Source organism: Phycodurus eques, chromosome 19, assembly GCF_024500275.1.
Source record: "Phycodurus eques isolate BA_2022a chromosome 19, UOR_Pequ_1.1, whole genome shotgun sequence".
Lineage (NCBI taxonomy): Eukaryota > Metazoa > Chordata > Actinopteri > Syngnathiformes > Syngnathidae > Phycodurus > Phycodurus eques.
The window spans coordinates 7,209,403-7,223,042 of NC_084543.1; the positions used below are offsets into that span (position 1 = coordinate 7,209,403).

The 13,640-nt window shown below is 39.5% G+C and overlaps 2 protein-coding genes and 1 non-coding gene across 5 annotated transcripts; 2 read left to right on the forward strand and 1 right to left on the reverse strand.

Moving 5' to 3' along the window:
* Positions 1–2,733: 2,733 nt before the first annotated feature.
* On the forward strand, positions 2,734–2,806 carry trnar-acg (transfer RNA arginine (anticodon ACG)). The gene has a single exon. It is a non-coding gene; the product is annotated as a tRNA-Arg (tRNA).
* Positions 2,807–4,153: 1,347 nt separating this feature from the next.
* calcoco2 (calcium binding and coiled-coil domain 2) lies at positions 4,154–10,085 on the forward strand. 3 transcript variants are annotated; one of them, XM_061706461.1, is made up of 11 exons: positions 4,154–4,217; positions 4,537–4,681; positions 4,936–5,038; positions 5,853–6,022; positions 6,617–6,742; positions 6,809–6,913; positions 6,984–7,100; positions 7,704–7,820; positions 7,922–8,084; positions 8,171–8,205; positions 8,580–10,085. In XM_061706461.1, the coding sequence occupies exons 2-11, from the start codon at positions 4,538–4,540 to the stop codon at positions 8,742–8,744; spliced, it is 1,245 nt and encodes a 414-aa protein (XP_061562445.1). In that variant the 5' UTR covers positions 4,154–4,217; position 4,537; the 3' UTR covers positions 8,745–10,085. The 3 variants fall into 3 exon arrangements, with proteins under 3 accessions (XP_061562445.1, XP_061562447.1, XP_061562446.1); XM_061706463.1 differs by having other exon boundaries at positions 7,922–8,080; positions 8,580–8,622; XM_061706462.1 differs by having other exon boundaries at positions 4,186–4,217; positions 4,509–4,681.
* Positions 8,747–13,635, reverse strand: snf8 (SNF8 subunit of ESCRT-II). Its single transcript, XM_061706464.1, has 8 exons — positions 13,280–13,635; positions 12,747–12,797; positions 12,484–12,622; positions 12,273–12,377; positions 12,124–12,196; positions 11,073–11,214; positions 10,912–10,986; positions 8,747–10,440 (listed from the first exon to the last, which is right to left on the reverse strand). The coding sequence occupies exons 1-8, from the start codon at positions 13,331–13,333 to the stop codon at positions 10,303–10,305; spliced, it is 777 nt and encodes a 258-aa protein (XP_061562448.1). The 5' UTR covers positions 13,334–13,635; the 3' UTR covers positions 8,747–10,302.
* Positions 13,636–13,640: the final 5 nt, after the last annotated feature.

Sequence of the window (13,640 nt, forward strand, 5' to 3'; positions counted from 1 at the left end):
AAGCATATGAAAATGAGTTTAAAAAGTTATTCAATATTTGTTAACATGTACAACAATCATAAAAGAGAAGTCTTGTACAAAGTCAGTCACTTCATGACTTAGTAACTAAACAGGGCGGCTTCATAGAGTACACAAAGGGTGCCATGGCAACCGACATCTTAAAAACAACACAGGCGATTCGCTTAATAGGGTTAAATTTTGGCTACTAAATTTGCAAATGCTAATCCATTAAATGTAACCACTGTTTATGTTCCCTTCTCTATTAATGAAATATATTTATTATTTTAAGCAACTCTTGGGACTTTTATTTGTGGACTTTTGTTTTATAAAGTATAATTAAGCCAAAAGACACACACACACACTAGCGTTGGCATATCTTTAATGGGCGTGGCCTGGTGAGTGACGTCAGGAGATCTGACTCCAACTCCGATTGGCCGTTTAGAGTTAGTTCAGTGCAAGCGTCTTCTCCATGCTCCTTGTGAGTGTTCTCATTTTGTATTTGTGTGTTGACTGTTCCATTCAATAAACAGGTGACAGTACATCAGTGACGGTTGCTTTTTTTACATTTATTTTGTAACTTTTTTTTTTTGCTTAAAAATTGACCAATCTATGGCACAACACTCAAAAAACTCCTAGGTCAAGGCGACTGTTTTAATCTCGTTATTGAAGAATTTAAACGGGTCAAGTAAATGTAGAAACTCATAATACACTTTTGCAGCTAGGCCGTGTGATTTTCTGACTGTGAGAGAGAACATCATTTGGTACCTTTTCATATACAGCAGCACTTTGAAACAGTAATCCATGACTTCATCACATCTCGGCTGGATGACTTTAATGCACTTCACTTTGGAGTCAGCCAGTCCTCCCGCAAACGTCTCCAGTTTGTTCAAAATGCTTCAGTTTGTTAGTTTAATTCTTTTAAAATTCTGGTGTGTTCAATTGTCGTAAGATTTATGTTCGATTTTGATTTTTGTACAGCACTTCGTTGCAGCTGTGGTTTTTAGCGCTCTAAAGAAAATTTAGTTGAGTTGCTGCTTAGAGGGAAAATGTGCACGAGTTAGAGAGAGAAAAAAAAATGTTTCTATAGAGCCTTTTACGGGAAAAACTATTCCATGTAGCAACAAGTGCTCAATTGGCATCAATGGTTGTCAGAACCTTAAAGATAGACTAGATATGTTCCCAAGCACAAACTATTATGCATGAATTTGTGAAAATTGAAACTAAACTAAATGTTTTTAAATGATCCCCCCCCCCCCAAAAAAAAAACGAGACAAATAGTGGAACTCCACACCTAAGAATTAGAACTGAAAAAGTCGTTTGGAGTTCTCCATGGGGGATTATCTTGGTAGGGTTTGATTTCAAGGGAATGTCCTTAAACCAGTCTCAACTTGACAAAACTACTATGTAAACTGCTATTCTGGGCAGTGCAAAATGCATTTTTATTAGTTGTTTCAGACACATGAAAAAATCAACATTAGAATCCTGTGAAAATCCATCAAACTGAACATCTGTGTCAAACTACAGTTGATGAATAATCATTCCCAGCAATTTACCAGAAACATAAGTTTACCTATTTCTCTCTCTCACACACACCACACACACACTCACTCACACACACACTCACTCTCACACACACACACACACACACACACACTCACACACACACACACACACACACACACACACACACACACGCACACACATTCATACGCGCACGCACGCACGCACACACACACACACTCTGTTTTGTGAGCCTGTAAGCTTTGTTGTAATGAAAAGAGGTTAAAGCTCCAGTTTACGACTTGCTACCATGGAAACCAAATGCTGCCCCGTCCCCTTGGAGACCGCCAGCTTTGACTTTAGAGACCACTCTGCTGCTAGTTTAAAAGGGGCTCCAAACGTCACTAACCTGTTCTGGTAGAGGGTGTTTCCGGACAAGCCGCCGGTTTCTTTGTTGTGTTCTTTCTGCTTCGGTGTCGCTGTTCTTGACACTTAACACGAAGACAAACACACGAAAGCGTCAACAAGTCAACTCGACTCAACTCACAGCCGCTTCTGCTCTTAGCCAATCAGCAACACGGAGGCGCTGGCCTTCTCAACTCTGATTGGCTGTTGTCCCTCTCCTACTGATTGGTCGTTACCCCCTCTCCCTTTTCCGGTGGTTTGTGCGGCTGCTGGATTTCAGGTTATTTTATATTAAAATATATTTTACAGTATTTCAGGATATACAAACAACTGTGAATAATTGAGACTTTAATATCCACATTCAACCCTCATATTGGAAATGTATCAAGATATATTCTACAAAGCACATTATGATGCGGGTTCAGAAAATTAATGGATGGATGGATGAAAAAGAAATAACAAAACAACAAATAATAAATTTATACAAGTAATTAAGAGAAAGCCCTATTATTAAATTAAATATACGCACTGCCGTATTTTTTTGAAGAAATACATGATGCGATAAGTATAAAAACTAATTAAATTTAACTAATATGTAATGTAAAAAAAATCAATAGTTATTAAATTAAATGATGTGCTTGATATATCTTGAGAATAAAAAAACTAGCTGCTAGAAATAAATATATATGATTTACATTTACTTACCAGCCCACTGTACATTACAAACAGGACAATCGTGTCAGATTTTAAAAGCAATCTGGCTCCCTCTAGCGGCAGAGACGAGGCTTTCCATTCTATTGTTACTTCCTGAGGGATGAATTCCCTAACGGGCTAGTGGCGCAATGGATAACGCGTCTGACTACGGATCAGAAGATTCTAGGTTCGACTCCTGGCTAGCTCGACCTTTTGTCATGTGATTCAATACATGGTTGGACTTCGAGCGATAAATTATGTGGCGAAATAATTCCTTGACGTAATGGTTAGAGTTCACTTTTAGCTGCCTGTAAGGGTACACTTTCTCCTACAGTATTTAGAAAAAAAAATAAAATCACATTCAATTCATGGGACAAAAATGCGTGTGAACAGTGGCACAACTACAAGACACAAACTTATAGATATGTGCATCTTTGCTTTTTGAGGCTATTTTTCTTACAATCAATGAAAGGTGGTAGTGTTTTCAGCTGTAGAGCATATATCTCCGAGGGTGTTTGAAGGCACCGCGGTAGGAGCCGCAATTAACGCCCTTTTCGCACTTTTGTTGCTAGATTTGACCACTTTTCAGACAACCCCAGCAATTACTTTGTTTTCATCGTCTGATTGCAAAGGTACATTATGAGTTTTTTTTTTTTGGGGGGGGGGGGGGTCATTTAAAAACATTTAGTTTAGTTTCAATTTTCACAAATTCATGCATAATAGCATTGACAATGAAAAATATTGATCTCTCAGTAATGATACTACTCATGCACTCACTACAGATAAAAATCAAGCCAGTCATGCAAATACATTTTAGTTAATTAGTTTTACAGACATGTGTTGATCTGGTGGATTGTTTTCTAAATATACTTCAAACGTTTAAAAAAATAATCGAATATACTGTAGATGCCGATATACAGTATACAGTGGGACCTTGATTTACGACGGCCCCGACTTACAAATGCTTCCAGTTGGGAGTTGTCGCTTGGTCAATTTGTTGCTTTTTGTTGAGTGCCAAACGTCAGATGCACCAATGCTCAACTGAAGAGAAAATAAAAATGTGCACGACAGTCGCTGATGCACTCAGCAGTTTATCGAACAAGACAAACAGTCAAATGCACAAATATCAAATGAAAACACTCGCAGGGAGCATGGAGAAGTTGTTCACACTGAACAAACCGTTGTGGTAAACGGCCAATCGGAGCTGGAGTCAGAGCTCCTGACGTAACTCACTAGGCCACACCCAATTAAAACCGCACCAATTCTCCAGTGTGCGTATGTGATTTTCATCTTTATTATACTTTATAAAACAAGTTCTATTTCTTTACATTCTCTTTTATTGTTTTTATATTTTACATTTTCTTCTTATAAACACACACAATTAACAAATTTCAAGTCCTTTTTTTTCTTTCTTTTTGTTTGGAGTATTTTTAGGAAGGCCGATAGATTAAACATTACATTACATTAATTTGTCATTTAGCAACTTTCAGCGACAAAGGCCTGTTTTGAGCAACGTTTCTATAAAGTGGACTCGTCCGAGGGTCCGTGAACGCACCACGGTCCTTGCATTTCCGAGTGACTTCACTCGTCGAGCGAAGTGACGACAACAACAAAAACATGTAAGTTTTACGTCGTCATCTCAGCTCTTGTTGTTCTTGCTTTAATTAATTAGTCACAGTGACGATCTATGACAAAAGTTATCATTATTGTACAGCTGACTGGAGGGTGACAGTTGTTTCAACGAGTGTAGTATGTTCAGTGCACTTTTACGAGGTTTATTGCGTAAACAAGTGCAGACTGCAAAAAAAAAAACGATGAGATGAGGGAGCAAATTTTTTTGAAAGAAGTGTCACGTCACTGTTACGTATCGGTGACACCTGTTGTCTTCACTCACCCTTGGCTGATATCAGCCTGCGTATTTTTTGTTTTTTATTCCAGCATGAACAACTCCACTCCCGCCTTCTCCCAGGTGGCGTTCAGGGACGTTCCACACTCGTACCCGCCAGCCACCTCCGTCAGCTGCAGCTACACCCTCGCTGAGCATTTCCATCCCAGCCCCCGAGACTGGGTGGGCATCTTTAAGGTGGATGTTTTTTTTCCCCCCAGGGGTGGCAAACTTATCATCTTAGATATATATAACTTTAATCTTAATGTTTTGAATGCATAACGTGTCATTCAAGTAAACATGATCAGTCTACGTAAGTACAGACATGAGGTTTTTGTACTTGGTTACTTCCCACTTCCCCCCCCCACCACCTCTTTTTTTGGGACTCTGTGGCACGTTTGAGGATCTCTTGTTCCTCCTGCTGAGCTGTGTTTTCATTTTGATTTCTCCAGGTGGGCTGGAGCACCACCAAGGACTATCACACCTTTGTGTGGGTGGAGTCGAGCGGGGAGTCGAGCCAAGAACAGTCATTGACGAGCCATGCTTATTTTAAAGGTGGGACACCTTAGATGTTATTGCCGAGTTATCCACTTTGCTGTGATGCAGATGTGCTCCTCCTCAATGTCAACATTCAAGCTCTCCAAAATGAAACAATGACAAGTGCTTCTCATTTTAAAACATATTTTTCCCAGAGCAAATAATGTAAAGTGAATTAATTCGTGCCAGGGTCAAACTGTGGCCATCGTTAAACTTTTATTAACGGTACAGGTAATGTTTTAAGTAGGGCTGGCTGGGCAATATTGCCTATAAATAAAATCTAATTGTTTTTTTTGTTTTGTTTTTTCCCCACAAAAATCTGATTTCCAATTTTTAATAGTTTGCCCTTTCTTAACAGAAAAAGCAAATGAAAACTAAAACTTATGTTATTTTTTAATTGGCCCGTGACATAGTCTAAAAAAAAGACAAAATTAGCATCATAATTGCAGTTTAACATGAGAAATATTTTTGTTAATTTAAAAATGTTCAGGTAACTTTAATTTGAAAAATTTATTTATTTTTGTACTTATCAATTTTTAAATATATTTAGATTATAAATGGGATTATTTTGGGAAATTTTGAAGTGTTTTATATAAAAAAAATATATATATAACTATTTTTTTCTTACAAAAGGTCAATAATATCAAACTGCCCTCCCTTCTGATTTTCTCTATGCGGCCCACTTTGCTGCTTTAGATGCTCGCTGAGCTAAAGTCTCATGAAAATTCCAGAAATCTCGGGTGATTTCACGTTTGACTTTTGAGGCATATTTGTCCAGAGTAGAAGCTTGTCTTGTGCCTCATTGGTTGATCCTGCCCTTCATGTTAATCAGATTACTACCTCCCGAAGGACGAGTTGGACTTCTACCAGTTCTGCTATGTGGACAGCTCGGGTCAAGTGCGCGGTGCCAGCACGCCGTTTTGCTTCAAAGTGCCGGACAATGGAGACAAGCAAAGTGCAGAGAACAGCTCGGACAATGACCTGCTGGTCATTACCACGCAGGTACGTACACACACACACACACACACACACACACACACACACACAGCAGATTAGCTTCATATGAGCAAATGCGTTGGGACACAAAAATGTTGTTATTCAGCTTCTACTTTTCCGGTAGACTTTTATGTAACTACTGTATATCGCTCCCATTTGAATTTGTGAGCTGAAGTTTGAATTTTTAAGTTTCAATTTTGTAACACTTTTTCTTGCCATAAAATATTCAGGTTTTAAAAATGTTTGAAAATTGTGTAAACAAAATTCTACCGCTCTAAGAACATTCAACATTCCAAGTGAATAAGTGTAAAATAAAATCTCAAAAAACGCTCAAAAGATTCAGTGTAAATAAAAAATATAATATAATAATAGTAATATAATATAATTTAAAATTATCTGTACAGGACAATTTTGTTTCTTCTTTGTGGTAGCGTATTTGACCCCGGTTCAAAAGATTGCGCAGATTTTAATTTATTTCCTGAAACTGATAAATGGTCGAAACACCCATAAAGTCCATCATTTTTTGGGGCTCTTAATTTTCTTTTCAGAGCTGGGTATTACAATTTTTTTTTTCCTCACGTGGATTTTGTGTGGAACCAGGAACAAGTGGAGCAGAGCGATCGGGAGAAAGTGGCGCTACAGAACGAAGTGCGGCACATCCTACAGCGGAATGAAGAGTTGGAAAAAACATTGCGCGAGGAGAGACGAGAAGTCGGCATCTTGAAGGTTATTTAAAAACACGACGTGTCTGATGGTGACTTCAAATGCCCGAGTTGACTCTGTGCTGCACAGGACAAACAAGATGAACTCGTGTCAGAACTTTGTCGGACGAAGGAGCAGAACGAGTGTCTTCTGTGCACTTTGCAGGAGCAACGAGAAGAAGTCCAGCGCTTGAAGGTTTGATTTGCTCTTATGCTTGTCGACACTTGTGGCTATGTCAACATTGTGCTGCTTCTGTCTTCCCCAGGAGGAGATGTTGATCCACATGACCAATCAGGTGGAACTCCAGGAACAGAACCTTGCTGAGAGCACACAGCCCGATCCAAACCCAGATGATGACTGCGGACTGCTGCTAGAAGCTGAGGTACAAAAAAAAAACCCAAAAAACTATGATGTGTCGGACGTCTACATTAAATGCACTTGAGCCACATTTACACTAAGTACTGCAATCCACTGCACCACAATGGACTAGTGGTTATCACATCATCCTTGTAGTACTGAGATTCAGGGTCAGAATCTGAACATATATCTGAATCTAAAATTAAATGTGTTTCACCTCGCCCTTCATGTTTTCTTTAAATAATTGTACCCATCTTAGAAATTCTGCCTGGGTAATCAAACATATGAGCACAACTCTGTGTTTTCTCATTTACTAAATAAAAGTAGGGCTGTGAATTTCAAAATAAGAGCAAGTAAATGCAAATAATTATATGTTCAAATAAAGTGCCTAACTTCAGAATAATTCTTTTGAAAAACTAACAAAATACAGATAATACTTCGTTTTGATCATATGGGTAGAAGCAAAACCATGCATTGTAAAAAGGCAATATACATGTGTAGAAGCGTTTTCTATAATTTTGAAGTCAACTTTGGGGGTGCGTATTATACATGGGTGCGCATTATACATGAGAAATTACAGTAATTATCATATTTCACGGCATATATGCATTCCTTTTTGGTCATCCAGCGGCAACTCCGAGAAGCTAACGTGGTGATCGCAGAGAAGGACGCCATCATTGAGGAGAACAACAACTTGACGTCATTGCTGAAACGCCACAACCAGGAGCTTGCTCAAGAGAACCAAGTAAACGCCACCCCTTTTACTTAGTTCAACCCTAGAATGTCTGAACCAATAAATCATTGTATTTTGTTACATTGTCACATTGGCCTCCATTTTGTTGCTAGAAGCTCAGCCGTGACATTGAGGAGCGGCAGAGGACTTTGGATGACCTTCAAATGCTTCTGCCCACCCACTCTGTACACCTGGATGCCACCCCGACACCCCCCCGCACAATACAGCCGGACGCACCGGAGACGTGTGAGAGCTTCGATGAAAACATACCTGTAGGTCAGTGTATGGCCACATTTAGCTTTAGCATCGCTGATATTTACATCAATATTGGTCATCTTACTCTGATGATGTCATTTTTGCAGTGACCATTGTAGAAGATGAAGACGAGGAAGACCAGGTACAGAAACAACAACCTCATATGTGTTTTAAATGGGCTCATCATGCAAACACACTCACTCGGCCACTGGTGTCAAACTCTAGGTTATGGAGCCAGATCTGGCCCGCTACATTATTTTATGCGGCCCGCTGAAGCAAATCATGTGCTTTTACGTAATGTTTCCTGCTAAAATCTGTATCAAGAGTTTCAAGATCGTGAATAAGCAGAAGCTATCTATTAATTTAAAAGAGTGCAAAAAAAACAACACAGAGGTTAATCTGACATTCATCCCATGGACTGGTTTTGGCTCATTGGCCACAGTTTAACGCACCCTGCATTAGATTTGGGTCTTACATTGTGACGGCATGTTTTTACGTCCTTCTGCCACCCCCCAGCCGGCGCTTATGTGCCGTCATTGCCTTGAGAGCTTCCCAGGAAGTACGCGGGCAGAGGTGGAGTGTCACGAGCGCAATCACCAAGTGTGTCCCTTCTGCACGCTCATCTGCGACGACATGGAGCAGGCCGTGTTCGAGGACCACGTCTACAGTCACGAGATGTGACTGTGAAAAACACCCACAAAGTGTTCTTAAAAATAAGTGGATGAGCAGTTTAATTGATTTTTGTAAAAATTTATACAGTCAAATCAAATTTTGCAATTGCACAAAATATGGCCACAAAACCACTGATATCATGGCACTTATCTCTTCTTTTTAGGAGAGTTTGTTACCTAATATGGCAGTATGAGAGAATGTGGGAGCAATAACACCAAAGTCAGCAAACCTGCCCAATTTGAGCATTTTCTCTTTCAAGTGTTCTCACTTTTGTTGCCAGCGGTTTGGACATTATCGGCTGTGTGTTGGGTTATTTTGAGGGGACAGTAAATTTACACTGTTATACAAGGTGTACACTACATTGTAGCAAAGGGTCATTTCTTCAGGATTGCACCAAAAAAAAGAGAATATTTACAAAAATGTGAGGGATGTAGTCACATTGGTAAGATACTGTAAGTTTTGTGTAGGAAGTTAGTATAGTACAGAGGTGTATTGAATACTAACACGTACATTACACCCCAAGTAATGTTTCCGATGCATGGCTTTGCAAATGTTAGTTTACAAATAAAAGGCACGTCAAAGTTAAATATTTCACTGTACAAGTTGAATGTAAGTGGGAAGGTGCTGTAGTCTTATCACTCACTACCCTAACGCAGTGGTTAAATCAGAATTACAGGAATTATTTGTATGAAAAACATTAGGCCATTTATATAAAAATGAAAAACAGTGAGTACAGTGCTAACTAAGCAAGCCTGCTTGGTCGTGTGACCACGTACTACAACACCCAGCAATCTGGGAAAGAATGTCATTTTTTATTTTTTTTTATAAATACCTGTCCACGACCCACCCATAACGGTGGGTCCTGACCGACTGAGACTCACTGCTTTAGCGAGATTAAACCACTATACTGTAATTACAGCTGAAATGTCAAGCTAATGCTTAGCATAAAAAGTCTTCAAAAGAATCACACCTGTCTTAATGTATTTTAATTGATGAGAAATTTTTTAGACAATAAACTTTCCGCTGACGTTAAAAAAAAGGCTTATTTTTCTTGATCACGTTGACATCGATATGAAGCCATTACAGTGTTCCCTTGTTACATTAGAGCTATTTAGGCAATTGTTTTGTTTTTTATTATCATCATTGGTTTTTTTACAATATACAAGCGAGTCCAAACTTTGTGTAGTGAGCCTTCAGTGTCGTACCACGTTTTGACACAACAGGGCGGGCAGCACAGAGGTGGAATGGAGGAGAAGCAGCATAATTAAGAGCAAGAAAAGGCAGAGAAGGTCCCCAGTTAAGCTCTAGTAATAGCCGTTGTTCCCACGGAGCAGAGAATTGATATATGGTTTGGTTGAACATTTTGGTGTCCAAATAAGAGCGAGACCATATAAAAAAACTTTTATATGGTCTCTCTATATTGCCGATTTTTCACCAATTACAGGTGTCGAACGTATCCGCTGCAATAAACCGGAGTTTACTGCACTGACATATTTTGTAGTCACAATTGTCCTTAAACGTAAACACGCCACCTGGTGATGCCACAATATGGGCTAACAGGTACCGGTCATGGGCTCATCTGATTGGCCTCCTCGGGCGTGACATCACGGGAGGTGAGCTCGGAGAAGAGGGCGGGCAGCCAGTACTGCGGCTCGTCTGATGCTTGAGAGTCCAGCCAGGCCAGGCCCTCCTTCAGTAGGTGGTCCTAGCAATGACAACATGGGTCGATTTAGGGCCAGGCAATTAATTGATTTTATTGATGAATTTGAATTTGTCAGCAAGATTTTTGTAATTTTTAATTTGATCATCCAGAGTTCAAAACCCATCCCCTCTGACCTAAACTGCTTCCACTGACAACATGGCTGCGAACAGACAGGAGCTAGTTCACAAAATTACAACTACACTCACAAAAAGAGATATTTGGCTTCCAGGTGAAATTTCATTATGAGCCTAAAATGCACTATATACTTTACAGGTGAACTTGACCTCTAAAGTTTTGAATGCATGTTCCCACTGTACATGTACCAATGTTTTAGTACTTCAGTACATTACTTATTAAAACTCAGAAATCAGACTTTTCTATTTCAACCGATTTCATTTTAAGGCCATATCACCTGGCCCTACTTCTGTTTAATTTTTTGCTTTGTGGCCAGGACGCTGTTGACATGGGACTCACCAGGACGTGACTCGCTCGCTCCTTTTCCCACTTGAGACTGTTCTTTATCTCACTCACTGTCACGTAGCCCTTCTTCTACAAAGCAGCGACAAGCATAACTGGATTTTTCTTTGTTGTATTTATAGAATATACAAAGCTGTGTTTTTTTGGGGTTGGTTTACCTCAGCCAGCTGCAGGACCACTGTGTGGTCCATGTTGAGCTCCGCTGGGACGGATTGCACCAAGTAGGAGCCGCCCACCGGAATCATCCCGAAACCGTTGCCCATGACTTTGAGTTTCTTGATGGCTCGCACCAAATCATCCCTGGGGGAAAATGGCACAGACAAGTTAAATGTAAGAGCTTTAATCATTCAATGTACCTGTGGATGAAATAGTGAAGCGTGCAGTCAAATGCACACGAGTGATGTACAAAGCATGTGGAGTACTGTCAATGAATGGGGCAAGGCAGCCTCTCCAAGTAGCCACACTCTCTCCTCTATTCTTACCCATTTCCTCTCTTTGTGGCAACCCGCTTATTCCTTGACAATTGCACCATGCTTTTGTGGTTCAATAAATAATAAAGTACGAGATACTGTATGTATCGAGACTCAAAACCCAATACCGTGTCGCAGTTTTCCGTTGCAGCGTGTCGGTAGATGTGCAGGGCTCAATTGCTCATTGTGCGGGTGTAAGTTGGCAACTGTCATTTTTTCACGATGGTCGAATCCAGCTGGGTTCGGCGGCGGGCCTTAGTTACGAAGAGCTGATACTGAACTGAAATGCCATTGAATTAATTGAAATATTGGCTATGTATAATGTTGGAATTAGGCACAAAATACTCATTTAAACCACTAATATAATGAGAACTGCTAAAATCAGTGCGATCGATGAGGATTTTAAATCTTACCCTGTATTACTAGTACTAGTTCTGATGCGACTTGCCCATAAGCAGATATTAATGGAAAGCAAATGTCCTAAATAAAGTGAGCAACTTGAATTATATTTGTCGAGAAAAGTGGGGAGGAGATAATTATGTAAAATGTCTCACTATGGGAATTTTGGTCTGAAAATGTAGAATTATGAATAGTGGGAATTATTGGAAAGTGAAAAATCATTTTTAAGATGTCCTGAATGAGCAAAACTTTTGGAAGTCAAATTGGTTGGAATCAGGTAAAAAATTGGAAGGAACAAATTCTGAATTAATTTAGGAATTCTTATCTTGGAAAAACTTACTGGCTGACATCCTGAGCGTATTTACCACGTCCCTTGAGCACCCTGAGATGGAGTTCATCCAAAGTGATGAGTCCTGAAAGAAAAGATAAGTCTGTCACTCCCGTCGCCATAGTGATGTCGATACAAGTCGCATTCATTATATCACTAACCTCCGTTTCTGTGCTTGAGGGCCAAGCAAACCTCAATAATCTGCACGCCGAGCTCATAGTAGAAGTCGCCCACGCCGAGCATCTCTGACCAAAATCCTTTGCCAGCTGTCAACAAAACAAACTTGTATTTATAAAAAAAAAAAAAAAAAAAAAAAAAAAAAAAAACACACATGCAAGCGTGTGTTTGAACATTCGTCGTGGTGGCTCTCACAGGCAAGTGGGTCAACTCCAATGGTGGCGCACATCTCCTGAAACTGGACGCGGAACTGAGAACTCTTGCGGATTTCCTGTTTGTGCTTGCTGGCGAACTCCTCCAGATTGGACTTGAATGTGTCCAGCTGCTTGGACATCTGACAGAAGAGGAGAAGAAAAAAAAAAAAAACATGTTGTTTTTGGAGACAAGTGCAACAATACATACATCACTTGTACGAATGTAGACACACTTCAAGTAAGAAAGCAAGTGAGTGAACTTGCCTGAACTATCTGATCCTCTGCGAGAACAGTTCCTCTCTCTTTATATTTGGCCTGAAAAGAAAACACAAACGTAAAGTCAGTCCAAAAATCTATCAATTATGGTGTCATACAATCAGGATAATTTACTACTATGAATTTACCACTAGTGGTATGCGGGCTCCCTCAAGTGGTACGCGAAAGAATCACTGCCTAAGTACAATTCAGTTGTACATTTATTTGCATTTAATCTTTTAGAACTGTCCACTTTCAAACGTTTATTTAGGTACAATCTTATTTTATTTTTAGGTGCAATAATTGAATCACTATTTAAGTATAAGCTTTTATTTTCCTGTATTTAAGCGCAATGTTATGTTCAAACTGTTCACAGTGCTACAGTGGCTTACAAAATTGTTAAATGTACTTTTTAGGAATAAACCGCTGTCTCGTTTTTAATGTTGGTCGTGTTTATCGTTTAAGGTACTTAAGTATATGAAGTTTGCTTTCAATAATTTGTTTGGAAACATATTCTTGAATTCAAATAAGTATTTTCTTACCTCTGCTAGCTTCTTTTTGGCGATGGCGCCCGCACCGACGCCTCTCCGGTGCATTCTGATTTTTTTTTTTTTAAACAATGAAAATGAAGATAAGAGACGGTGTTATTGTCCGAAAATTATGACAGCTTTGGACATTACGGAGGAAGCTAAACAACACCAGCTGTATTTACGCTACTGTAACTCAGCAGTTCTCTCAATTTTCACCGAGGTACGCAATCATTTAAAATCCGTAGCTCTCACGGGTTCATCTTACTGATGTATTTCAAGTACAAGTGCTATGGAGAAGTCGCTTTGAGTTGGAGAGGATTGAGCTACTTCCTTGCAAGCGTTTCCATTTTGATTGTTTGGTGGATAAAATCGA